Source organism: Nesoenas mayeri (assembly GCF_963082525.1).
Source record: "Nesoenas mayeri genome assembly, chromosome: 33".
In the NCBI taxonomy this organism is placed as follows: Eukaryota; Metazoa; Chordata; class Aves; order Columbiformes; family Columbidae; genus Nesoenas; species Nesoenas mayeri.
Window position 1 is genome coordinate 469390 of NC_137573.1, and position 26929 is coordinate 496318.

The window sequence follows — 26929 nt, forward strand, 5'->3', positions numbered from 1 at the left end:
ACGCCTGGGTCCCCTATGTGGGTGGTGATGGGGGGGGGGGGGGGGATCCCCAAACTCCTGGGTCCCTTGGGGTACTCCTGGGTCCTCCAAACCCATGTCCCTGAACTCCTGGGTCCCTCCCGAACGCCTGGGTCCCTCAGAACTCCTGGGTCCCCTCATTTCCCCATCACCTGCCCCAAACTTGGCGTTTTTCCACCCAAATCTGGGTCACATCCCGGAAACGGCCCCTTGGGGGGGGTGGGGGGGGTGGGGGGGGGGGTGGGGGGAGGGGCGGGGGAGGGGTGGGGGGGGGAGGGGCTCCGGGGGGTTTAAATGGGGCACGAGGTGGCGGGAAAAGCCCCAAAGGCGGGATGAAGATGACACGTGACTCCCGTGACGTCATCGGGCTCAGCATCATCCTCCTCCTCCTGCTGGTGGAGAGCGGGAACGCGGTGAGGGACCCAGGAGTGCCCCAGGGAACCCAGGAGTTCGGAGAGGGACCCAGGAGTGCCCCAGGGAACCCAGGAGTTCGGGAGGGACCCAGGAGTGCGGGGAGGGGACCCAGGAGTGCCCCAGGGACCCAGGAGTTCGGGAGAGGGGACCCAGGAGTTCGGAGGGACCCAGGAGTGCCCCGGGGACCCAGGAGTTCGGGAGGGACCCAGGAGTCCGGGAGCATCACCCCCCTTTCCCCTCCCCCCCGCCAGGTTTCCCTCCCCCCTGACTCATCGTTGGACCCGCGACCCCCAGCCCGGATGGGGGATGGGCAGGTGAGGGACCCAGGCGTCCGGGGGGGGGGACCCAGGCGTCCGGGAGGGGACCCAGGCGTCCGGGGGGGGTCTCATCCGTCTCCCCTCCCCCCACAGGTTCCCTCCCCCTTCGTGTCGCTGCTCAACGTGTCACCCCCAAAGCGGGTGGGGGAGGGGAAGGTGAGTCTGGGGAGGGACCCAGGCGTTCGGGAGGGACCCAGGAGTGCCCCAATGGGCCCAGGAGTTCGGGGAGGACCCAGGCGTTTGGGAGGGACCCAGGAGTGCCCCAATGGACCCAAGGCGTTCGGGAGGGACCCAGGAGTGCTCCAATGGACCCAGGCGTTCGGGGAGGGACCCAGGTGTCCGTGAGGGACCCAGGAGTGCCCCAATGGGCCCAAGGCGTTCGGGAGGGACCCAGGAGTGCCCCAATGGACCCAGGAATGCCCCAATGGACCCAAAGCTTTCGGGAGGGACCCAGGAGTGCCCCAATGGACCCAGGCATTCGGGGAGGGACCCAGGAGTTCGGGAGGGACCCAGGAGTGCCCCAATGGACCCAGGCGTTCGGGGAGGGACCCAGGTGTCCGGGAGGGACCCAGGAGTGCCCCAATGGACCCAAGGCGTTTGGGAGGGACCCAGGAGTGCCCCAATGGACCCAGGAATGCCCCAATGGACCCAAAGCTTTCGGGAGGGACCCAGGAGTGCCCCAATGGCCCCAAGGTGTTCAGGAGGGACCCAGGAGTTCGGGAGGGACCCAGGAGTGCCCCAATGGACCCAAGCCGTTCGGGGAGGGACCCAGGAGTGCCCCAATAGACCCAAAGCTTTCGGGAGGGACCCAGGAGTGCCCCAATGGCCCCAAGCCGTTCGGGGAGGGACCCAGGCGTTCGGGAGGCCCCTGCTATGTGGCTTTTGGAGGGACCCAGGCGTCCGGGAGGGACCCAGGCGTTCGGGGCTGAACCCAGGCGATCCAGGGAGGGACCCAGGCGTCCGGCTGCCCCCTTTTCGCCCCATTTCTCCTCATTTCTCCCCATTTTCACAGCGTTCCCGCCGCCACAGCTCCCACTTCCCCGTCTGCTCCTTCTGCTGCGGCTGCTGCGCCAACCGCGGCTGCGGCCTCTGCTGCCGCACGTGACCCGCGCCGGCCAATCAGCGCCCGCCGTTCCCGGCCCGCCGCCCCCATCCACCAATCAGCGCCCGTGGGGGGGGCGGGTGCTGCTGAAGCATGTGATGTATGCAAACCACGCCCCTCCTGGGCGGGATGCACCAATCGGCGCCCAGGATGGGGTTGCCGCTGCGGCACGTGATTGGCAAACCACGCCCCCTCCCCTATTTATTGGATGTAATGGAATAAAGTGGAGTTTTATATGAATGGGGACCCAGGAGTTCGGGAGGGACCCAGGAGTTCGGGGGGGGGACCCAAATAGGGGACCCAGGAGTTCGGGAGAGACTGAAATAGGGGACCCAGGCGTTCGGGGGGATCCAGGAGTTCGGGAGGCCCCTGATATGGAGTTTTCGGGGGGGGGACCCAGGAGTTCGGGAGGGACCCATATAGGGGACCCAGGAGTTCGGGGGGGACCCAGGAGTTCGGGGAGGACCCAGGAGTGCCGGAGGGACCCAGGCGTCCGGGAGGGGACCCAGGAGATCGGAAGGGACGCAGGAGTTCGAGGAGGACCCAGGAGTTCGGGGAGGACCCAGGAGTTCGGGGGGGACCCATATGGGGGACCCAGGAGTTCGGGGAGGACCTAGACGTTTGGGAGGGACCCCAAATAGGGACCCAGGAGTTCGGGAGGTCCCTGATATGGAGTTTTCAGGGGGGACCCAGGAGTTCGAGGGGGACCCAAATAGGGACCCAGGAGTTCGGGGAGGGACCCAGGCGTCCGGAGGGGATGCAAGAGTTCGGGAGGGTCCCAAACAGGGACCCAAGAGTTCGGGAGGGGACCCAGGTGTCCGGGAGGTCCCTGATATGGAGTTTTCGGAACAAGGACCCAGGAGTTCGGGAGAGACCCATATAGGGGACCCAGGAGTTCGAGGCGGACCCAGGAGTTCGGGAGGGACACAAATAGGGACCCAGCGTTCGGGGGGGACCCAGGTGTCCGGAAGGTCCTTGATATGGAGTTTTCGTGGGAAGGACCCAGGAGTTCGGGAGGGACCCATATGGGGGACCCAGGAGTTCGGGGGGACCCAGGCATTCCGGGGGGACCCAAATAGGGACCCAGGAGTTCGGGAGGGACCCAGGTGTCCGGGAGGTCCCTGATATGGAGTTTCGGAACAAGGACCCAGGAGTTCGGGAGGGACCCATATAGGGGACCCAGGAGTTTGGGGCGGACCCAGGAGTTCGGGAGGGACCCAGGAGTTCGGGAGGGACACAAATAGGGACCCAGGCGTTCGGGAGGGACCCAGGTGTCCGGGAGGTCCCTGATATGGAGTTTTTGGGGGAAGGACCCAGGAGTTCGGGAGAGACCCATATGGGAACCCAGGAGTTTGGGGCGGACCCAGGAGTTCGGGAGGGACACAAATAGGGACCCAGGCGTTCGGGGGGGACCCAGGTGTCCGGAAGGTCCCTGATATGGAGTTTTTGGGGGAAGGACCCAGGAGTGCGGGAGGGACCCAAATAGGGACCCAGGAGTTCGGGGAGGGACCCAGGCGTTCCGGAGGGGACCCAGGAGTTCGGGAGGGGACCCAGGAGTTCGGGAGATCCCTGATATGGAGTTTTCGGGGGGGACCCAGGAGTTCGGGGCGGGATGCAAATAGGGGACCCAGGAGTTCGGGGAGGGACCCAGGCGTTCGGGGGGGACCCAAACAGGGACCCAGGAGTTCGGGGGGGACCCAAATAGGGACCCAAATAGGGACCCAGGCGTTCGGGGAGGACCCAGGAGTTCGGGGCGGGATGCAAATAGGGGACCCAGGAACTCTGGGAGGGACCCAGGCGTCCGAGCGCAGCTCTGAGCCGGAGGGGGCGTGGCCTGCGTGCCCGGTGGGCGTGGTTTGAGGGGCGTGGTTTGCGCGCGGGGGGGCGTGGCCAGAGCAGCAATGGCGGCGCTGAAGGTTCTGGTCGGGGTGAAGCGGGTCATCGACTTCGCGGTCAAGGTACGGCCGGACGCCTGGGTCCCCCCGAACTCCTGGGTCCCTTGGGGCACTCCTGGATCCCTTCCGAACTCCTGGGTCGTCCCGAACTCCTGGGTCCCTTGGGGCACTCCTGGGTCCCTTCCGAACTCCTGGGTCCCCCCCGAACTCCTGGGTTCCTTGGAGCACTCCTGGGTCCCCCCCGAACTCCTGGGTCCCCCCGGAACTCCTGGGGTTCCTTGGGGCACTCCTGGGTCCCTTCCGAACTCCTGGGTCCCCCCTGAAGTCGTGGGTTCCTTGGGGCACTCCTGGGTCCCTTCCGAACTCCTGGGTCCCCCCCCGAACTCCTGGGTCCCTTGGGGCACTCCTGGGTCCCTCCCGAACTCCTGGGTCCCTCCCGAACTCCTGGGTCCCCCCCGAACTCCTGGGTTCCTTGGGGCACTCCTGGGTCCCTCCCGAACTCCTGGATCCCCCCGAACTCCTGGGTCCCTTGGGGCACTCCTGGGTCCCTCCCGAACGCCTGGGTCCCCACTGAACCCCTGGGTACCTTGGGGCACTCCTGGGTCCCTTCCGAACTCCTGGGTCCCCCCCGAACTCCTGGGTTCCTTGGGGCACTCCTGGGTCCCCCCCGAACTCCTGGGTTCCTTGGGGCAGTCCTGGGTCCCCTCTGAACTCCTGGGTCCCCCCCGGAACTCTGGGTCCCCCCCGAACTCCTGGTCCCCCCTGAACTCCTGGGTTCCTTGGGGCACTCCTGGGTCCCTTCCGAACTCCTGGGTCCCCCCTGAACTCGTGGGTTCCTTGGGGCACTCCTGGGTCCCCCCCGAACTCCTGGGTCCCCTGGGGCACTCCTGGGTCCCTTCCGAACTCCTGGGTTCCTTGGGGCACTCCTGGGTCCCTCCCGAACGCCTGGGTCCCCACTGAACCCCTGGGTACCTTGGGGCACTCCTGGGTCCCCCCCGAACTCCTGGGTCCCCCCCGAACTCCTGGGTCCCCCCCCGAACTCCTGGGTTCCTTGGGGCACTCCTGGGTCCCTCCCGAACGCCTGGGTCCCCCCTGAACCCCTGGATACTTTGGGGCACTCCTGGGTCCCCTCCTAAATTGCTGTTGGTTTTCTATTGTGGTCTATGGATTTTGGGGCCCCCTTCCCGAACTCCTGGGTCCCCCGGGGCACTCCTGGGTCCCTCCCCTAACTCCTGTCTCCTTTGGGGCACTCCTGGGTCCCCTCCCCGAACTCCTGGGTCCCTCCCGAACTCCTGGGTCCCCTATTTAGCTCCTCCCCATACTCTTACATCCCCACTCCCCCTGTGCTGTCCCCATTCATCCACCAGGGGGCACCGTGTACTGCCCTTCCCCTGGGGCACTCCTGGGTCCCTCGGGGCACTCCTGGGTCCCTCCCAAACTCCTAGGTCCCCAGGGGCACTCCTGGGTCCCTCCTGAACTCCTGGGTCCCCCCCATACACCTGCATCCCCCCTCCCCCTGTGCTGTCCCCATTCATCCACCAGGGGGCGCCCTGTACTACTCTTCCCTTGGGGCACTCCTGGGTCCCTTCCCCCGAACTCCTGGGTCCCTCCCCAAACTCCTGGGTCCCTTGGGGCACTCCTGGGTCCCTCTCGAACTCCCTAGGTCCCCAGGGGCACTCCTGGGTCCCTCCCGAACTCCTGGTCCCTCCCCATACACCTGCATCCCCACTCCCCCTGTGCTGTCCCTGTTTGTCCACTGGGGGGCACTGTCTACTACCCTTCCCCTGGGTCCCTGCTGGGGCACTCCTGGGTCCCTCCCGAACTCCTGGGTCCCTCCCCATACACCTGGGTCCTCCTCCCCCTGTGCTGTCCCCTATTCATGCACCAGGGGCACCATGTACTACCCTTCCCCTGGGTCCCTGCTGGGGCACTCCTGGGGTCCCCTTCCCCGAACTCTTGGGTCCCTCCCCGAACTCCTGGGTCCCCTGGGGCACTCCTGGGTCCGCAGGTGCGCGTGGCGCCGGGCGGGGCGGCGGTGCAGAGCCAGGGCGTCAAGCACGCCATGAACCGTTCTGCGAGATCGCGCTGGAGGAGGCCGTGCGGCTGCGGGAGCGCGGGGCGGCCGCCTCGGTGCTGGCCGTCAGCGTGGGCACCGCCGCCTGCCAGGTACGGGCACGCCGGGGTCCCTTGGGGCACTCCTGGGTCCCTTGGGCACTCCTGGGTCCCTCTCGAAAGCCTGGTCCCTCCTGAAAGCCTGGGTCCCTTGGGGCACTCCTGGGTCCCTTGGGGCACTCCTGGGTCCCTCCCGAAAGCCTGGGTCCCTCGGAGCACGCCTGGGTCCCTCCCGAACGCCTAGGTCCCTCCTGAACTCCTGGGTCCCTTGGAGTACACCTGGGTCCCGCCCGAACTCCTGGGTCCCTCCTGAACTCCTGGGTCCCTTGGGACACACCTGGGTCCCTTGGGGCACTCCTGGGTCCCTTCCGAAAGCCTGGGTCCCTTGGGGCACTCCTGGGTCCCTCCTGAACTCCTGGGTCCCTTGGGACACACCTGCGTCCCTTGGGGCACTCCTGGGTCCCTACTGAAAGCCTAGGTCCCTTGGGGCACTCCTGGGTCCCTCCTGAAAGCCTGGGTCTTTCCTGAACGCCTGGGTCCCTTGGGGCATGCCTGGGTCCCTTAGGGTGCTCCTGGGTCCCTCCTGAACTCCTGGGTCCCTCCTGGGTTCCTCAGGGCACGCCTGGGTCCCTCCCACCGCCTGGGTCCCTCCCAAACACCTGGGTCCCTTGGGGCACTCCTGGGTCCCTCCCAAAAGTCTGGGTCCCTCCTGAAGTCTTGGGGCATGCCTGGGTCTCTCCTGAACTCCTGGGTCCCTTGGGGCACTCCTGGGTCCCTCCTGAAAGCCTGGGTCCCTCGGGGCACGCTTGGGTCCCTCGGGGCACTCCTGGGTCCCTCCTAAACGCCTGGGTCCCTCCCCGAACTCCTGGGTCCCCCGGGGCACTCCTGGGTCCCCGGGCTGCCTGTAACCCGTCCGTATGTGTCCGTCCGTGTGTCCCTGACCTGTCCACGTGTCCGTCCGTCCGTCAGGAGACGCTGCGGGCGGCGCTGGCGCTCGGGGCACTCCTGGGTCCCTCCCTTCACTCCTGGGTCCCTCCCGAACTCCTGGGTCCCCTGGGGCATTCCTGGGTCCTCTCCCAAACTCCTGGGTCTCTCCCCGGACTCCTGGGTCCCTTGGGGCACTCCTGGGTCCCTCCCGAACTCCTGGGTCCCCCCCATACACCTGCATCCCCCCTCCCCTGTGCTGTCCCCATTCATCCACCAGGGGGCGCCGTGTACTGCCCTTCCCTTGGGGCACTCCTGGGTCCCTCCCCCGAACTCCTGGGTCCCCCGGGGCACTCCTGGGTCCCCGGGCTGCCTGTAACCCGTCCGTATGTGTCCGTCCGTGTGTCCCTGACCTGTCCGCGTGTCCGTCCGTCCGTCAGGAGACGCTGCGGGTGGCGCTGGCGCTCGGGGCACTCCTGGGTCCCTCCCTTCACTCCTGGGTCCCTCCCGAACTCCTGGGTCCCTTGGGGCATTCCTGGGTCCTCTCCCCGGACTCCTGGGTCCCTTGGGGCACTCCTGGGTCCCTCCCGAACTCCTGGGTCCCCCCCATACACCTGCATCCCCCCTCCCCTGTGCTGTCCCCATTCATCCACCAGGGGGCGCCGTGTACTGCCCTTCCCTTGGGGCACTCCTGGGTCCCTCCCCCGAACTCCTGGGTCCCCCGGGGCACTCCTGGGTCCCCGGGCTGCCTGTAACCCGTCCGTATGTGTCCGTCCGTGTGTCCCTGACCTGTCCGCGTGTCCGTCCGTCCGTCAGGAGACGCTGCGGGCGGCGCTGGCGCTCGGGGCCGACCGCGCGGTGCTGGTGCAGCTGCGGGAGGGGGAGGGGCCGCCGGGGCCCCGCGAGGTGGCGGCCGCGCTGGGGGCCGTGGTGGCCAAAGAGAAGCCCCAGCTGGTCATCCTGGGCAAGCAGGTGGGTGTGTGGACCCCTATGGACCCCTATGGACCCCTATAGAGCCCTATGGGCCCCTATGGACCCCTATAGACCCCTGTGGACCCATAGAGACCCCTATGGACCCATAGAGACCAATGGAGACCAATGGGGACTCATAGAGACCCATAGAGATCTGTATAGAGAGATATAGAGACCCCAGCTGGTCATACTGGGCAAGCAGGTGGGTGTATGGAACCCCATGGACCCCTATAGAGCCCTATGGACCCATAGGGAACCATAGAGAACAATGGGGACCCATAGAGACCAATGGGGACCCATAGAAACCCATAGAGACCCCATAGAGAGAGACTCCAGCTGGTCATACTGGGCAAGCAGGTGGGTGTATGGACCCCCATGGACCCCTATAGAGCCCTATGGACCCCTATAGAGCCCTATAGACCCATAGGGAACCATAGAGAACAATGGGGACCCATAGAGACCCATAGGGACCCATAGAGATCTATACAGAGATGTAGAGACCCCATAGAGAGAGACCCCAGCTGGTCATCCTGGGCAAGCAGGTGAGTGTATGGACCCCTATGGACCCCTATAGAGCCCTATGGACCCCTATAGAGCCCTATAGACCCATAGGGAACAATAGAGAACAATGGGGACCCATAGAGACCCGTAGAGAATAATGGGGACTCATAGAGATCCATAGAGACCCCATAGAGAGAGACCCTAGCTGGTCATCCTGGGCAAGCAGGTGGGTATGTGGACCCCTATGGACCCCTATAGAGCCCTATAGAGCCCTAGGGACCCATAGAGACCAATGGGGACCCATAGAGACCCATAGAGATCTATATAGAGAGATATAGAGACCCATAGAGACCCATATAGAGAAATATGGAGACCCATAGAGACCTATAGAGATCTGTATAGAGACCCATAGAGATGTATATAGATATAGAGACCCATGGAGACCTATAGAGATCTATATAGAGACCCATAGAGATCTATATAGAGAGATATAGAGACCCATAGAGACCCACAGAGCGCTATGAAGACCTATAGAGACCCCATGGAGAGAGACCTCAGCTGGTCATCCTGGGCAAGCAGGTGGGTGTGTGGACCCCTATGGACCCATAGAGACCCCTATGGACCCATAGAGCCCCATAGGGACCCATAGAGACCAATGGGGACCCATGGGGAACCATAGAGACGCACAGAGACCATAGAGAGGCGCCAATAGGTCCCAACAGGCCCCACAGGCCCCGGGGTCTTTCCTGTGTCCCCTATAGCCCCTGTATGACCCCTATAGCCCCTATATGTCCTCTATAGTCCCTATATGTCACCCATATGTCCGCTATATGTGTTTTATTCCAGGCCATCGATGACGATTGTAACCAGACGGGGCAGATCCTCGCCGCCATGTTGGACTGGCCGCAGGTGGGCGCCGCCGCGGTGGGTTGTGGGATGTATCCACCCCCTAGCGCGGGGGGTTGTGGGATATAGTCCCCCCCCTAGCGCGGGGGGTTGTGGGATATATCCACCCCTAAAGCGGGGGGTTGTGGGATATATCCACCCCTAAAGCGGGGGGTTGTGGGATGTATCCACCCCCTAGCGCGGGGGGTTGTGGGATATAGTCACCTCTACCGCGGGGGGTTGTGGGATATATCCCCCTAAAGCGGGGGGTTGTGGGATCTAGTCACCCCATACCGCGGGGGGTTGTGGGATATATCCACCCCTAAAGCGGGGGGTTGTGGGATATATCCACCCCTAAAGCGGGGGGTTGTGGGATATATTCCCCCTCGCGTTGCTGTAGGGATTGGTGAGGGGATGCAGTTCATACTGGGAGGGCTCCATTCCATACTGGGAAGGCTCCAGTTCATACTGGGAGGGCTCTAATCCATACTGGGAAGCTCCCAGTCCATACTGGGAAGACCCCAATCCATACTGGGCAGCTCCAATCCGTACTGGAAGAGTCCCCATTCATACTGGGAAGCTCCCAATCCATACTGGGAAGACCTCATTCCATACTGGGAAGACCCCAATCCATACTGGGCAGCTTCAATCCATACTGGGAGAGTCCCCATTCATACTGGGAGGTTCCCCATTCATACTGGGAGAGTCCCCATTCATATTGGGAGGTTCCCCATTCATACTGGGTGCCTCCAATCCATACTGGGCAGCTCCAATCCATACTGGGAGAGTCCCCATTCCACACTGGGAAGCTCCCAATTCATACTGGGCGGCTCCAATCTATACTGGGAGGGCTCCAATCCATACTGGGAAGCTCCCAGTCCATACTGGGAAGCTCCCAATCCATACTGGGAGAGTCCCCATTCATACTGGGAAGCTCCCAGTCCATACTGGGAAGCTTCCATTCCATACTGGGCAGCCCCAATCCATACTGGGAAGCTCCCATTCCATACTGGGCGGCTCCAATCTATACTGGGAGGGCTCCAATCCATACTGGGATGCTCCCAGTCCATACTGCGATGCTCCCAGTCCATACTGGGCGGCTCCCAGTCCATACTGGGAGAGTCCCCATTCATACTGAGTGGCTCCCAGTCCATACTGGAAGGGCCCTAATCCATACTGGGAAGACCCCAATCCATACTGGGCAGCTCCAATCCATACTGGGAGAGTCCCCATTCATACTGGGAAGCTCCCAGTCCATACTGGGAAGGCCCCATTCCGTATTGGTTCCAGGCCACGTTTGCGTCGCACGTGGAGCTCGAACCCGGGTCCGTGCGGGTGCAGCGGGAGGTGGACGGGGGGCTGGAGACGCTGCGGCTGCGCCTGCCCGCGCTGGTCACGGCCGACCTGCGGCTCAACGAGCCGCGCTACGCCACGCTGCCCAACATCATGGTGAGCCGCACGCCTGGGTCCCTTGGGGCACTCCTGGGTCCCCTGGGGCACGCCTGGGTCCCTCCCGAACTCCTGGGTCCCTCCCGAACACTTAGTTCCCTTGGGGCACTCCTGGGTCCCTCCCGAATAGCTAGTTCCCTTGGGGTACTCCTGGGTCCCCTGGGGCACGCCTGGGTCTCTCCCGAACTCCTGGGTCCCTCCCGAACACTTAGTTCCCTTGGGGCACTCCTGGGTCCCTCCCGAATAGCTAGTTCCCTTGGGGTACTCCTGGGTCCCCTGGGGCACGCCTGGGTCTCTCCCGAACTCCTGGGTCCCTCCCGAACACTTAGTTCCCTTGGGGCACTCCTGGGTCCCTCCCAAATAGCTAGTTCCCTTGGGGCACTCCTGGGTTCCTCCCGAACACTTAGTTCCCTTGGGGCACTCCTGGGTCCCTCCCGAATAGCTAGTTCCCTTGGGGCACTCCTGGGTCCCTCCCGAACTCCTGGGTCCCTCCCGAACTCCTGGGTCCCTCCCGAACACTTAGTTCCCTTGGGGCACTCCTGGGTCCCTCCCAAACACTTAGTTCCCTTGGGGCACTCCTGGGTCCCTCCCGAATAGCTAGTTCCCTTGGGGCACTCCTGGGTCCCATGGGGCACTCCTGGGTCCCTCCCAAACACTTAGTTCCCTTGGGGCACTCCTGGGTCCCATGGGGCACTCCTGGGTCCCTCCCGAACGCTTAGTTCCCTTGGGGCACTCCTAGGTCCCTCCCGAACTCCTGGTTCCCTCCCGAACACTTAGTTCACTTGGGGTACTCCTGGGTCCCCTGGGGCACTCCTGGGTCCCTCCAGAACTCCTGGGTCCGTCCCGAACACTTAGTTCCCCTGGGGCACTCCTGGGTCCCTCTCCAACTCCTGGGTTCCCTTGGGGCACTCCTGGGTCCCTCTCCAACTCCTGGGTCCTTTGGGGCACTCCTGGGTCCCTCCAGAACTCCTGGGTCCCTCCCGAACACTTAGTTCCCTTGGGGTACTCCTGGGTCCTCTGGGGCACTCCTGGGTCCCTCCAGAACTCCTGGGTGTGTCCCGAACACTTAGTTCCCCTGGGGCACTCCTGGGTCCCTCCCGAACTCCTGGGTCCCTCCCGAACACTTAGTTCCCTTGGGGCACTCCTGGGTCCCTCCCAAACAGCTAGTTCCCTTGGGGCACTCCTGGGTCCCTCCTGAACTCCTGGGTCCCTCCTGAACTCCTGGGTCCCCTGGGGCACTCCTGGGTCCCTCCCTGAACTCCTGGGTCCCTCCCAAACTCCTGGGTCCTTTGGGGCACTCCTGGGTCCCTCCTGAACTCCTGGGTCCCATGGGGCACTCCTGGGTCCCTCCCAAACACTTAGTTCCCTTGGGGCACTCCTGGGTCCCTCCCGAACTCCTGGGTTCCCTGGGGCACTCCTGGGTCCCTCCTGAACTCCTGGGTCCACTGGGGCACTCCTGGGTCCCTTCCCGAACTCCTGGTTCCCCTGGGGCACTCCTGGGTCCCTCCCAAACACTTAGTTCCCTTGGGGCACTCCTGGGTCCCTCCCGAACTCCTGGGTCCCCTGGGGCACTCCTGGGTCCCTGTTGCAGAAAGCCAAGAAGAAGCCGCTGGAGGTGGTGGAGTGGGCGGGGCTTGGTTTGGCCCCGCCCCTCCCGCGCCTGCGCGTGCTGGGGCTGGAGGAGCCGCCGGCGCGCGGGGGAGGGGAGCGCGTGGATGACGTCACCACCCTGGTGGACAAACTCAGGCAGTGCGGCCGCATCTGACCCCCCCTCCCCCCCCAAATGGGGACCCAGGCGTCCGGGGGACCCAGGAGTGCCCCAGGAAGGCAGATATTGCAGCGAGCATTTGAGTTATTGCAAGGGACCCAGGCGTCCGGGAGTCATGTGATGCCCACCCGGACGCCTAGGTCCCCTCCTGGACGCCTGGGTCCCTTCCCGGACACCTGGGTCCATGTTGCCAAGAAGGGACCCAGGCGTTCGGGGGACCCAGGAGTGCCCCAGGAAGCCAGAAATTGCATCAAGAATTCAAGTTATTGCAAGGGACCCAGGCGTCCGGGAGTCATGTGATACCCTCCCGGACGCCTGGGTCCATGTTGCCAAGAAGGGACCCAGGCGTTCTGAGGGACCCAGGCGTTCAGGGGACCCAGGAGTGCCCCAAGAAGCCAGAAATTGCATCAAGGCTTCGAGTTATTGCAAGGGACCCAGGCGTCCGGGAGTCACGTGATACCCTCCCGGACGCCTGGGTCCCCTCCCGGATGCCTGGGTCCACATCCCCAAGAAGGGACCCAGGCGTTCTGGGGGACCCAGGAGTTCTGGGGACCCAGGAGTGCCCCAAGAAGCCAGAAATTGCATCAAGGCTTTGAGTTATTGCAAGGGACCCAGGCGTCCGGGAGTCATGTGATACCCACCCGGACGCCTGGGTCCCTCCCGGACGCCTGGGTCCATGTTGCCAAGAAGGGACCCAGGAGTTCTGGGGACCCAGGTGTTCGGGGAGCCTAGAAATCACCTTGAGGCTTCGAGTTATTGCAAGGGACCCAGGCATCCGGGAGTCACGTGATCCTCCACCCGGACGCCTGGGTCCCTCCCGGACACCTGGGTCCCTCCCAGTGCCTTCCAGTTGGTTCCAGTTGGTCCCAATTGGTTCCAGTGCCTTCCCCGCCCCTCCCCCAATAAAGGCGTGGCTGCTCGTGACGTCACCGCTGCTCCCTGTGGGCGGGGCCGGGAGGGGGTGGGGCTTAGCGAGGCCACGCCCCATTGGCCCCCAGTTTTTACTGGGTTTTAATGGGAAACGGACCCAGTACGGGCCAGTTTGGTCCCAGTTTGACCCAGTTCAACCCCAGTTTGTCCCCAGTGAGTCCCAGTTTGACCCAGATTGTCCCAATTTGTCCCATTTTGTCCCAGTTTCTCCCACGCCCCGCCCCCGCCGCGTTGCCTAGCAACGCCCCCTCACCCGTCAATCAACCGCGCCGCCCAATCAGCAGCCGAGGCGGGGCGGCGGCCGAGCGTCCGCAGGGGGGGCGCGGCCAGCGGCGAGCGGGCGTGGCTTCCCCACCCTCTAACCAATAGCGAGAGGCAAGGGGCGGGCGCTGGAGGGGCGCCAGCCAATCAGCGCTCTGGAGGCCCTGCAAGGGCGGCGCGGGCGGCCCCGTACGGCCCCTCGGAGCCGGGGCGGCGGCAGCGGGCGGACAAGATGGCGGCGGCGGACGGGGACGATTCGCTCTATCCCATCGCCGTCCTCATCGACGAGCTGCGCAACGAGGACGTGCAGGTACCGGCGAGCGGCCCCTCGGTTCCGCTTCCCCCGGGGCCCGGTTTTGGGTCCCCGGCTTCGCTCTGGACCCTCCGGGCGCCGCCGCCGCCGCCCGGCGCTGCCATAATGGCGGCGGCGCGCTATGAAACGGCCGCTGTGGTTGGCTGAGGCGGCTGCCCCCCCTGAGGCGCGGGCCAATGGGGAGCGGCGTTACATATTTCTGAGGGGAGTCCTTATCCCCGACCCTCGCGGTGGTGGTGGGGATGAGAGGCGCAAGCTGATTGGTTGGCGGGCCTTGCATGATTCTGTTTGGGGGCTCCTGATTGGTCAGGACGCGCCGAAGGGGGAATTGCCCCCCCTCCCCAGGCTCCGCGGCGCCTCCTGCCGGCGGGGCCGCGCGTCTCTCCCGCTGCCGACCAATGGGAGCGGGAGAACGAGCCGGCGGCGGCCGCCATTGGCCGGCGGGCGGCGTGGGCGGAGCGGAGGGTGCGCGCAGCCAATGGGGAGGCTCGTCTCTACTGCGGCGGCGCTGCGGCGCCATGAGACGAGGCTCCTCATTGGCTCAGGCGGGAGGGGGGCGGGTTTCTGCCACAGGAGGGTCTTTATTTGCCCCCATAAGATCTTTATTTGCCCCATAAAGTCTCTATTTACCCCCATAGGGTCCTTACTTGCCCCATATGATATTTACTTACCCCATAGGGTCTCTATTTACCCCCATAGGATCATTATTTACCCCCATAGGATCATTATTTACCCCCATAGGGTCTATTTACCCCCATAGGTTCATTATTTGCCCGCATAGGATCTTTATTTGCCCCCAAAGGCTCTTTATTTCCCCCCCCCAGGTTGGTTTATTGCCCCTCAGAGGGTCTTTATTCCCCCTATATGTAGTTTATTCCCCCCCAGAGAGTCTTTAATCCCCTTATATCTGGTTTATTCCACTTATATGTGATTTATTCCCCGCCCCCCCGAAGTGGTTTGTTCCCCCTATATGTGGTTTATTCCTCCTATATGTGGTTTATTCCCCCCAAAGGGTCTTTATTCCCCTTATATGTGATTTATTCCCCCTATATGTGGTTTATTCCCCTTAAATGTGGTTTATTGTCCCCAAAAGGCTCTTTATTCCCCTTATATCTGGTTTATTCCCCTTATATGTGATTTATTCCCCACCCTCCTATATGTGGTTTGTTCCCCCTATATGTGGTTTGTTCCCCCTATATGTGGTTTGTTCCCCCTATATGTAATTTATTCCCCCTATATGTGATTTATTCCCCCTATATGTGATTTATCCCCCAGATGTGGTTTATTCCCCTTAAATGTTGTTTATTCACCCCAAAGGGTCTTTATTCCTCTTATATGTGATTTATTCTCCCTATATGTGGTTTATTCCCCCTATATGTGGTTTATTCCCCCCAAAAGGGTCTTTATTCCCCCCCAGATGTGGTTTATTCCCCCCCAGATGTGGTTTATTCCCCCCCAGATGTGGTTTATTCCCCCCCAGATGTGGTTTATTCCCCCCCAGATGTGGTTTATTCCCCCCCAGATGTGGTTTATTCCCCCCCATGTGGTTTATTCACCATATATATGGTTTATCCCCCTTTTATACGATTTATCCCCCCCCAAAAGCTCTTTATTCCCCTTCTATATAATCTGCCCCCCCAGGGGTGTATCCCCCCCCCATCCAGGGTATTTATCCCCCCGGGGGGGCAATTCCTGACCCATTTCCCCCCCTCCAGCTCCGTCTCAACAGCATCAAGAAGCTCTCGACCATCGCGCTGGCCCTGGGCGTTGAGCGCACGCGCAGCGAGCTCCTCCCCTTCCTCACTGGTAGCCAATGGGAGGGCCCTAAATCCTCCGGGGGGGTCCTATGGGTCAGGTGGGCGGGGTCAAGTTCATAAGCCACGCCCCCAACCCCAACCCCACTCCCTTAAACCAACACCCCCGCCTCTTCCAATCCAACCACTTCAATGGGGTTTAAAGGGGGTGGGTGGGGTTTAAAGGGAGTGGGCGGGGTTTAGGGAGGTGGATGGGGTTTAAGGGGGTGACGGGTGACCCAAATGTCCTCCCATTGTCCCAGACACCATCTACGATGAGGACGAGGTGCTGCTGGCGCTGGCTGAACAACTGGGGACCTTCACGGCGCTGGTGGGGGGACCCGAGTTCGTCCACTGTTTGCTGGTACTGGGGGGAACTGGGAGGACTGGGAGGGGGGTGGGGGGCACTGGGAGCACTGGGAGGGCACTGGGAGCACTAGGAGGTCCTCAAAGTGACGTTGGGGTCTTCATGGGGGACGTTGGGTTGGGTTGGTTGACGTTGGTTTGGGCTGGTTGACGTTGGATTGGGTTGGTTGACGTTGGGTTGGGTTGGGTGGGTCTTGGGGACATTAATGATGTCACAGGGCGTGTCACCTTGTTGGGGTGACCCCTTGGGGACCCCGTGACCATTGGGGGGGACATTGGGGTCCTCAAAGTGACATTGGGGTCTTCACAGGGGACGTTGGGCTGGTTGACGTTGGGCTGGTTGACGTTGGGCTGGTTGACGTTGGGCTGGTTGACGTTGGGGTGGTTGACGTTGGGGTGGTTGACGTTGGATTGGGCTGGTTGACATTGGGTTGGGGTGGTTGATGTTGGGGTGGTTGACGTTGGGTTGGGGTGGTTGACGTTGGGTTGGGGTGGTTGACGTTGGGTTGGGCTGGTTGACATTGGGTTGGGTTGGTTGACGTTGGGCTGGTTGACATTGGGTTGGGTTGGTTGACGTTGGGTTGGTTGACATTGGGTTGGGTTGGTTGACGTTGGGTTGGGTTGGTTGACGTTGGGTTGGGTTGGTTGACGTTGGGTTGGGTTGGTTGACGTTGGGTTGGCTGACGTTGGGTTGGGCTGGTTGACGTTGGGTTGGTTGATCTTGGGTTGGGTTGGTTGATCTTGGGTTGGTTGATGTTAGGTTGGGTTGGTCGATCTTGGGTTGGGTTGGTTGACCTTGGGTGGGCTGGTTGACCTTGGGTTGGTTGATCTTGGGTTGGGTTGGTCGATCTTGGGTTGGGTTAGTTGATCTTGGATTGGGCTGGTCGATCTTGGTTTGGATTGGTTGACCTTGGGCTGGTTGACGTTGGGTTGGGCTGGTTGACGTTGGGTTGGGCTGGTTGACGTTGGGTTGGGCTGGTTGACGTTGAGTTGGGCTGGTTGACGTTGGGTTGGTCGATGTTGGGTTGGGTTGGTCAATCTTGGGTTGGGTTGGTTGACGTTGGGTTGGGTTGGTTGACGTTGGGTTGGTTGATCTTGGCTTGGGTCAGTTGGATCTCGTGCTGCATTTGGTGGATGTCAGGTTGCTTTTGGTGGCCCTTGGTGCCATTTGACGCCACATCCGCCCCCATTGTCCCTCCCCGCAGCCCCCCCTGGAGAGCTTGGCCACGGTGGAGGAGACGGTGGTGCGAGACAAGGCGGTGGAGTCTCTACGCGCCGTGTCCCACGAGCACTCACCCCCCGACCTGGAAGGTCACTTTGTCCCCCTGGTGAAGCGCCTGGCGGGCGGCGATTGGTTCACGTCGCGCACCTCGGCCTGCGGGCTCTTCAGCGTCTGCTACCCCCGCGTCTCCAGCCCCGTCAAGGCTGAGCTGCGACAGTGAGTGACGTCCCCCGTGTCCCCGAGTCCTCATTGGTGTCCCCAAGTCAACCATGGTGGCTCCGACCCAACCACAGTGTCCCCAAGTCAACCTTGGTGGTCTAAAGTCAACGTTGAGTTGGGTTGTGTTGACCACAGGGTCTTCCCGTTGGGTCCTTGGTCTTTTCATTGGTTCATAAGATGGTTGTGGTGGCCCCATGGCATGTCCCCAAAATTTCTATGGTGTCCCCAAGTCAACCTTGATGTCCCCAAGTCAACCTTGATGGTCTCAAGTCAACGTTGAGTTGGGTTGTGTTGACCACAGGGTCTTCCCGTTGGGTTCTTGGGCTTCTCATTGGGTTTTGAGGTGGTTGTGATGGCCCCATAGAGTGTCCCCAAGTCAACCTGGATGTCCCCAAGTCAACCTTGATGTCACCAAGTCAACCTTGATGGCCTCAAGTCAACGTTGAGTTGGGTTGTGTTGACCACAGGGTCTTCACGTTGGGTTCTTGGGCTTCTCATTGGGTTATGAGGTGGTTGTGGTGACCCCATGGTAGGTCCCCAAGCTCTCCATGGTGTCCCCAACCCAACCATGGTGTCCCCAAGTCAACCGTTGTGTCCCCAACCCAACCTTGATGTCCCCAAGTCAATGTTGGGTTGGCTCGCGTTGACCACAGGGTCTTCTCGTTGGCTTCTTGCTCTTCTCATTGGTTCATGAGGGGGTTGTGGTGACCCCATAGAGTGTCCCCAAGTCAACCACAGTGTCCCCAAGTCAACCATTGTGTCCTAAACCCAACCTTAATGTCCCCAGGTCAATGTTGGGTTGGCTCGCGTTGACCACAGGGTCTTCTCGTTGGGTTCTTGCTCTTCTCATTGGTTCATGAGGGGGTTGTGGTGACCCCATAGAGTGTCCCCAAGTCAACCACAGTGTCCCCAAGTCAACCATTGTGTCCTAAACCCAACCTTAATGTCCCCAGGTCAGTGTTGGGTTGGCTCGCGTTGACCACAGGGTCTTCCCATTGGGTTCTTGCTCTTCTCATTGGTTCATGAGGGGGTTGTGGTGACCCCAGGGTGTCCCCAAAGTGTCCCCACGATGTCCCCGTGATGTCCCCAGGTACTTCCGCAACCTCTGCTCGGATGACACCCCCATGGTTCGCCGCGCCGCCGCCTCGAAACTGGGCGAGTTCGCCAAAGTGCTGGAGCTGGAGCACGTCAAGAGCGAGATCATCCCCATGTTCAGCAGCCTGGCGGCCGACGAGCAGGTGGGCGGGGCCCGGACGCCTGGGTTCCCCCTTCCCCCGGATGCCTGGGTCCCTCCTGATCTCCTGGGTCCCCTCCCAGACACCTGGGTCCTCCCTTGAACGCCTGGGTCCCTCCTGATCTACTGGGTCCCCTCCCCGGACTCCTGGGTCCCTCCCGAACGCCTGGGTCCCTCCTGATCTCCTGGGTCCCCCCCCTTGAACTCCTGGGTCCCCCCCCTTGAACTCCTGGGTCCCTCCCGAATTCCTGGGTTCCCCACAAAGTCCTGGGTTCCCCACAAAGTCCTGGGTTCCATCCCTATCACTTGGACTCCTGGGTCCCTCCTGATCTCCTGGGTCCCCTCCCAGACACCTGGGTCCCCCCTTGAACTCCTGGGTCCCCCCCGGACTCCTGGGTCCCTTCTCAAAAGCCTGGGTCCCCTCTCAAGCTCCTGGGTCCCTCCCGAACGCCTGGATCCCTCCTGATCTGCTGGGTCCCCTCCCAGATGCCTGGGTCCATTGGGGCACTCCTGGGTCCCTCCCTGAGCTCCTGGGTTCCTCCCTGCACTCCTGGCTCCCTCCCCGAACTCCTGGCTCCCTCCCCGAACTCCTGGCTCCCTCCCCGAACTCCTGGCTCCCTCCCGAACTCCTGGGTCCCTCCTGAACTCCTGGGTCCCCCTGCAGCACCCCCCCCCCCCAAAAAAAAATCCCCTTGGGAGCCCCAACCCGCCTGCCCCCCCCCGTTGCCTCGGTGCAATACCACTTCCGGTCCCCCCAGCCACCTCGGTGCCCCCTCTAAGCCTCCCCCCCACTGCTCCCACGACCCTGCACTTTGGTTCCGCCCCCAACTTTTTGGTTCCGCCCCCAACTTTTTGATCCCCTCCCACCCCCCCGAACTCCTGGGTCCCTCCCCGAACTCCTGGGTCCCCCGCAGGACTCGGTGCGCCTCCTGGCGGTGGAGGCGTGCGTGAGCATCGCGCAGCTGCTGCCGCAGGAGGAGCTGGAGCCGCTGGTGATGCCGACGCTGCGCCAGGCGGCCGAGGACAAATCCTGGAGGGTGCGCTACATGGTGGCCGACAAGTTCACCGAGGTGGGGACACTTTGGGGACACTTCGGGGACACTTTTTGGGGGGTGTTTGGGCCACTTTGGGGACATTTGGGGACACTTTGGGGCATTTGGAGGCAGTTTAGGGAGACTTGGAGACACCCTGGGGACATTGTGAGGATGGTTGGGGACGCATTTGGGGACACTCTGGGGCCATTATAGGACATTTTGAGACATTTTGGGGCGTTTGGAGGCAGTTTAGGGACATTTCGGGACATTTTGGGGACACTAAAGGACATTTTGGGAACACTAAAGGACATTTTGGGGTGTTTGGAGACAGTTAAGGGACATTTTGGGAACACGTTGGTGACATTAAAAGGCGTTTGGGGATGTTTTAAGGAGGATTTGGGCGACTTTGGGACATTGTGGGGACGTTTGGGGACACATTTGGGACATTAAAGGACATTTGGGGACACTTAGGGAACAATTTGGGGACATTTCGGGGGCAGTTCAGGGACTTTTTGGGGTCAGTTTGGGGCAGTTTTGGGGCCATTTTTGGCTGCTTTGGGGACATTTGTTGACACTGAGGGGACACTAAAGACCCTTTGGGGACAGTTTGAGACATTCTGGGGACATTTGGGGACACTGGGAGACACTGAGGAGACACTTTGGGGACATATATGGATGTTTGGGGACATTTTGGGGGACACATTTGGGGCCATTAAAGGACATTTGGGGACAGTTTGGGACCATTTTGGGGCCACTTTGGGGGTTTTTTGGGGCCATTTTTGCCCAGTTTGGGGCCACTTAAGGACATTTGGGGCCAATTAGAGGCACTTTGGGGACATTTAGTGACATTTTAGGGACATTTAAGGACATTTAGGGACATTCAGAGCTGCTTTGGGATGGGTTGCGGAGCCATTTGGGGCCTTTTTGGGGCTATTTCGGGCCATTTTAGTGCGATTTTCGCGGGGTTTTTTGGGGGGGTGACCCCGGGTGACCCTTGGGGACACTTTGGGGACACCCCCGTGACCTTTGACCCCCAGCTCCAACGCGCCGTTGGCCCCGAAATCACCAAATCCGACCTGGTCGGCGCTTTCCAGAGTCTGATGAAGGATTGTGAGGCCGAGGTGCGGGCAGCCGCCTCACACAAGGTCAAAGGTCAGTGCAGGACGCCTGGGTCCCTCTCGAACTCCTGGGTCCCCTCCCGAACTCCTGGGTCCCTCCCAACCCCCCACCAAAAAAATCCCCCTAGAGCCTCAAACCGCCCGTTTCCGGTCCCATTTGCCTCGGTGTAACATCATTTCCGGTCCCCCTGGGTGCCTCGGTGCAACCTCTAAACGTCCTCTCCTCTGCCCCCGTGACCCCGAACTTTGGTTCCGCCCCCAACTTTTTGGTTCCGCCCCCAGCTCCTGGATCCTTCCCGAACTCCTGGGTCCCTCCCGAACTCCTGGGTTCTCTCCTGAACTCGTGCGTCCGTCGGGCACTCCTGGGTCCCTCCTAAACTCCTGGGTCCACCCCAGATGCTTGGGTCCCCTATTTAGGTCCCTCTCCCGCACTCCTGGGTCCCTCTCCCGAACTCCTGGGTCCCTCTCCCGAACTCCTGGGTCCCCTCTCGCACTCCTGGGTCCCTCCCAAACTCCTGGGTCCCTTGGAGCACTCCTGGGTTCCCCCCCCGGACGCCTGGGTCCCTCCCTGCATCCCCATCACCAAACCACCAGTTTTTGGAGCCAAATCCGCTCAGTTTGGGCCCCAAATCTGGGGGTTGGGGGTGGGGGACAAAGCTCAATGTGTCCCCAAGGGCCATTGTCCCCAACCTGTTGTCACTTTGTCACTTTGTCCCCAGAGTTCTGCGAGAATTTGTCACCCGACTGTCGCGAGGCCGTGATCATGGGCCAGATCCTGCCCTGCATCAAGGTGGGGACATTGCGGACACCGTGGGGACACTTGGGGACATGGCGGGGGGAGAAAGGGACATCCTGACACCCTCATGCCCCCCCAATGTCTCCCTGTCCTTTTGTCCCCATGTTTCTATGTCCCCAATGTCCCCTCCACATCCCTCAATATACCCCAATGTCCCCCAATACACCCCAATGTCCCCCCCATGTCCCCCCATATCTCCATCATGTCCCCGCATCCCAAATGTCCCCATATCCCCCAATGACCCATGTCCCCATATCCCCCCATATCCCCATGTCCCTCTGTCTGTCCCCAATGTCCCCAATGTCCCCCTGTCTGTCCCCATTGTCCCCATGTCCCCACATCCCCCAATGTCCCATGTCCCCATATCCCCCCATGTTCCCAATGTCCCCTTGTTTGTCCCGAATGTCCCCATGTCCCCAATGTCCCCATATCCCCATGTCCCTCTGTCTGTCCCCCATGTCCCCAGTGTCCCCCTGTCTGTCCCCATTGTCCCCATGTCCCCACATCCCCCAATGTCCCATGTCCCCATATCCCCCCGTGTCCCCAATGTCCCAATGTCCTCAATGTCCCCATGTCCCCAATGTCCCCATATCCCCATGTCCCTCTGTCTGTCCCCAATGTCCCCAATGTCCCCCTGTCTGTCCCCATTGTCCCCATGTCCTCACATCCCCCAATGTCCCATGTCCCCATATCCCCCCATGTTCCCAATGTCCCCTTGTTTGTCCCGAATGTCCCCATGTCCCCAATGTCCCCATATCCCCATGTCCCTCTGTCTGTCCCCCATGTCCCCAGTGTCCCCCTGTCTGTCCCCAATGTCCCATGTCCCCACATCCCCCAATGTCCCATGTCCCCACATCCCCCAATGTCCCATGTCCCCATATCCCCCCGTGTCCCCAATGTCCCCATGTCCCCAATGTCCCCATATCCCCATGTCCCTCTGTCTGTCCCCAATGTCCCCCTGGCTGTCCCCAATGTCCTCATGTCCCTACATCCCCCAATGTCCCACATCCCCATATCCCCCCATGTCCTCAATGTTCCTATATCCCCATGTCCCTCTGTCTGTCCCCTTGTCTGTCCCCAGTGTCCCCTTGTCTGTCCCCAATGTCCCCTTGTCTGTCCCCAATGTCCTCATGTCCCCACATCCCCCAATGTCCCATGTCCCCATATCCCCCCATGTCCCCAATGTCCCCATATCCCTATGTCCCCTTGTCTGTCCCCCATGTCCCCTTGTCTGTCTCCAATGTCCCCATGTCCCAAATGTCCCCTTGTCTGTCCCCAATGTCCCCATATCCCTATGTCCCCTTGTCTGTCCCCCATGTCCCCTTGTCTGTCCCCCATGTCCCCATGTCCCAAATGTCCCCTTGTCTGTCCCCAATGTCCCTATATCCCTATGTCCCCTTGTCTGTCCCCCATGTCCCCTTGTCTGTCCCCAATGTCCCCATGTCCCCAATGTCCCCTTGTCTGTCCCCAATGTCCCCTTGTCTGTCCCCAATGTCCCCACGTCCCCACATCCCCCCGTGTCCCCAATGTCCCCATGTCCCCAATGTCCCCATATCCCCATGTCCCTCTGTCTGTCCCCAATGTCCCCATGTCCCCCTGTCTGTCCTCATGTCCCCAACGTCCCCATGTCCCCAGGAACTGGTTTCTGACGCCAACCAACATGTCAAATCCGCTCTGGCCTCGGTCATCATGGGATTGTCCCCAATCCTGGGCAAGGACAACACGGTGGAGCATCTGCTGCCCCTGTTCCTCGCGCAGCTCAAGGACGAGGTGGGGACACTTTGGGGACACTCTGGGGACACCTTAGGGACAGTTTAGGGACGTTTGGAGACACTTTGGGGGCATTTGGAGACACTTTGGGGACACTATGGGGGGTTCTGGGGCACCCTGGGGACACTTTGGGAGACACTTTGGGGACACTTGGAGACTATTTGGGGACACTGGGAGACTCTGGTGACATTTGGGGACACTTTGGGGACATTTTAGGACTAATTTGGGGGTGCTTTAGAGACACTTGGGGACCCAGTACCCCCCAGTACCCCCCAGTACCCCCCAGTACCCCCTCGTTTCCCCCTCGTTTCCCCCCCGTTTCCCCCCGTTTCCCCCCGTTTCCCCCCCAGTATCCCCCCCAGTATCCCCCCCAGTATCCCCCCCAGTATCCCCCCCAGTATCCCCCCCATTACCCCCCAGTTTCCCTCCAGTACCCCCCAGTTTCCCCCAGTTTCCCCCCATTACTCCCCAGTTTCCCCTATTATCCCCCATTATCCCCCCATTACTCCCAGTTTCCTCCCATTACTCCCCAGTTTCCCCCCATTATCCCCCATTACCCCCCATTACCCCCCATTACCCCCCATTACCCCCCATTACCCCCCATTACCCCCCATTATCCCCCCATTATCCCCCCATTACCCCCCAGTTTCCCCCATTACTCCCCAGTTTCCCCCCATTATCCCCCATTATCCCCCATTATCCCCCATTATCCCCCCATTACCCCCCCATTACCCCCCAGTTTCCCCCCATTACCCCTCAGTTTCCCCCATTATCCCCCCATTATCCCCCCATTATCCCCCCATTATCCCCCCATTATCCCCCCATTATCCCCCCCAGTATCCCCCCCAGTATCCCCCCAGTATCCCCCCCAGTATCCCCCCCAGTATCCCCCCCAGTATCCCCCCATTATCCCCCATTATCCCCCCATTATCCCCCCATTATCCCCCCATTGTCCCCCCATTGTCCCCCCATTGTCCCCCCATTGTCCCCCCATTGTCCCCCATTAGCCCCCAGTTTCCCCCCATTACCCCCCATTACCCCGCATTACCCCCCAGTTTCCCCCCGAGTTTCCCCCCATTACCCCCCAGTTTCCCCCCAGTACCCCCCATTACCCCCAGTTTCCCCCCATTATCCCCCAGTCCCCCCTTATCCCCCCCTTATCCCCCCCTTATCCCCCCCTTATCCCCCCCTTATCCCCCAGTACCCACCAGTTTCCCCCCATTACCCCCCATTACCCCCCATTACCCCCCATTACCCCCCCATTACCCCCCCATTACCCCCCATGGCTGCCTCCCCGGCGCCCCCCCGACACCCCCGCGCTGTCCGTCTGTCCGCAGTGTCCCGAGGTCCGTCTGAACATCATCTCCAACCTGGACTGCGTGAACGAGGTGATCGGCATCCGGCAGCTCTCGCAGTCGCTGCTCCCGGCCATCGTGGAGCTGGCCGAGGACGCCAAGTGGCGCGTGCGCTTGGCCATCATCGAGTACATGCCGCTGCTGGCCGGGCAGCTGGTGAGGCTGGGGGCACTGGGAGGCACTGGGAGGCACTGGGAGGCACTGGGATGGACTGGGGGGCACTGGGAGGGTGATACGGGTTGTTATGGGGGCACTGGGAGGCACTGGGAGGATGATATGGGGCAGTATGGGGGCACTGGGAGGCACTGGGATGGACTGGGAGGCACTGGGTGGGTGATACGGGGCAGTATGGGGGCACTGGGAGGGCACTGGGATGGACTGGGATGAACTAGGAGGCACTGGGATGGACTGGGAGGCACTGGGAGGGTGGTATGGGGCAGTATGGGGGCACTGGGATGAACTGGGAGGCACTGGGATGAACTAGGAGGCACTGGGATGGACTGGGAGGCACTGGGAGGGTGATACGGGTTGTTATGGGGGCACTGGGAGGGACTGGATGGACTGGGAGGCACTGGGAGGGTGATACGGGTTGTTATGGGGGCACTGGGAGGGACTGGGATGGACTGGGAGGCACTGGGAGGGTGATACGGGTTGTTATGGGGGCACTGGGAGGCACTGGGATGGACTGGGGGGCACTGGGAGGGTGATATGGGGCAGTATGGGGGCACTGGGGGGCACTGGGAGGCACTGGGAGACTGATAGGGGTTGTTATGGGGGCACTGGGATGGACTGGGAGGCACTGGGAGGATGATATGGGGCAGTATGGGGGCACTGGGAGGCACTGGGATGGACTGGGAGGCACTGGGAGGGTGATACGGGGCAGTATGGGGGCACTGGGATGAACTGGAAGGCACTGGGATGAACTAGGAGGCACTGGGATGGACTGGGAGGCACTGGGAGACTGATAAGGGTTGTTATGGGGGTACTGGGAGGGCACTGGGATGGACTGGGAGGCACTGGGAGGGTGATATGGGGCAGTATGGGGGCACTGGGAGGGTGATATGGGGCAGTATGGGGGCACTGGGAGGCACTGGGATGGACTGGGGGGCACTGGGAGGGTGATACAGGGCAGTATGGGGGCACTGGGAGGCACTTGGATGGACTGGGAGGCACTGGGAGGGTGATAGGGGTTGTTATGGGGGCACTGGGAGGCACTGGGATGGACTGGGGGGCACTGGGAGGGTGATATGGGGCAGTATGGGGGCACTGGGGGGCACTGGGATGGACTGGGAGGCACTGGGAGGGTGATACGGGGCAGTATGGGGGCACTGGGAGACTGATAGGGGTTGTTATGGGGGTACTGGGAGGGCACTGGGATGGACTGGGATGGACTGGGAGGCACTGGGAGGGTGATATGGGGCAGTATGGGGGCACTGGGAGACTGATAGGGGTTGTTATGGGGGCACTGGGATGGACTGGGAGGCACTGGGATGGACTGGGAGGCACTGGGAGGATGATATGGGGCAGTATGGGGGCACTGGGAGACTGATAGGGGTTGTTATGGGGGCACTGGGAGGCACTGGGATGGACTGGGAGGCACTGGGAGGGTGATATGGGGCAGTATGGGGGCACTGGGAGACTGATAGGGGTTGTTATGGGGGCACTGGGATGGACTGGGAGGCACTGGGAGGGTGATATGGGGCAGTATGGGGGCACTGGGAGGGTACTGGGATAAACTGGGGGGCACTGGGAAGAGACTGAGACACACTGGGATAGACTGGGAGGGAATTGGGATAGACTGGGATCAACTGGGAGCGTTAACCCATACTGGGAAGGACTGGGAAGGACTGGGAGGGGCCGCTGCTCCCTCTTGGGCACTTACTGGTCCATACTGGTTCGTACTGGTTCATACTGGTTCATACTGGTTTTACCCCCCAGGGTGTGGAGTTTTTCGATGAGAAACTGAACTCGCTCTGTATGGCCTGGCTGGTGGATCACGGTGAGCCCGGACGCCTGGGTCCCTCCCGGACGCCTGGGTCCCCTCGAACTCCTGGGTCCCTCCCGGACGCCTGGGTCCCCTCCCCGGACGCCTGGGTCCCCTCCCCGAACTCCTGGGTCCCCTTCCGAACTCCTGGGTCCCTCCCGAGCATGTTACTGGGAG

At 61.7% G+C, this 26929-nt stretch overlaps 3 protein-coding genes across 3 annotated transcripts in view; all 3 read left to right on the forward strand.

Moving 5' to 3' along the window:
* Positions 1-329: 329 nt before the first annotated feature.
* Positions 330-1973, forward strand: HAMP (hepcidin antimicrobial peptide). The gene is made up of 4 exons (XM_080361548.1): positions 330-431; positions 684-746; positions 843-905; positions 1762-1973. The coding sequence occupies exons 1-4, from the start codon at positions 351-353 to the stop codon at positions 1852-1854; spliced, it is 300 nt and encodes a 99-aa protein (XP_080217674.1). The 5' UTR covers positions 330-350; the 3' UTR covers positions 1855-1973.
* A 1779-nt stretch (positions 1974-3752) lies between these two features.
* Positions 3753-12550, forward strand: ETFB (electron transfer flavoprotein subunit beta; the record flags this gene model as incomplete). Its single annotated transcript, XM_080361551.1, is given in 8 exon segments — positions 3753-3809; positions 5755-5809; positions 5812-5912; positions 7599-7754; positions 9102-9164; positions 10431-10589; positions 12181-12440; positions 12498-12550. Coding segments are annotated over 7 exon segments (765 nt in total). The 3' UTR covers positions 12355-12440; positions 12498-12550.
* Positions 12551-13492: 942 nt separating this feature from the next.
* The window catches only part of PPP2R1A (protein phosphatase 2 scaffold subunit Aalpha), a 16471-nt gene continuing 3034 nt past the window's right edge, over positions 13493-26929 (forward strand). Inside the window, exons 1-11 of the mRNA XM_080361543.1 lie at positions 13493-13858; positions 15577-15667; positions 15918-16018; positions 17226-17458; positions 18552-18699; positions 19610-19765; positions 20767-20881; positions 21567-21637; positions 23279-23413; positions 24751-24924; positions 26707-26767. Coding sequence (XP_080217669.1) covers positions 13781-13858; positions 15577-15667; positions 15918-16018; positions 17226-17458; positions 18552-18699; positions 19610-19765; positions 20767-20881; positions 21567-21637; positions 23279-23413; positions 24751-24924; positions 26707-26767 — 1363 coding nt within the window. The 5' untranslated portion in view covers positions 13493-13780. The remainder of the gene's footprint in view (positions 13859-15576; positions 15668-15917; positions 16019-17225; positions 17459-18551; positions 18700-19609; positions 19766-20766; positions 20882-21566; positions 21638-23278; positions 23414-24750; positions 24925-26706; positions 26768-26929) is intronic.

What these genes read in the sequence shown, in the direction of transcription:
- HAMP (XM_080361548.1), top strand. Translation starts at nt 351, where the DNA reads ATGAAGATGACACGTGACTCCCGTGACGTCATCGGGCTCAGCATCATC. An exon ending in CCCGGATGGGGGATGGGCAG is followed by an intron (nt 747 to 842) that starts GTGAGGGACCCA and finishes CTCCCCCCACAG; the next exon opens with GTTCCCTCCCCCTTCGTGTC. An exon ending in AGCGGGTGGGGGAGGGGAAG is followed by an intron (nt 906 to 1,761) that starts GTGAGTCTGGGG and finishes CCATTTTCACAG; the next exon opens with CGTTCCCGCCGCCACAGCTC.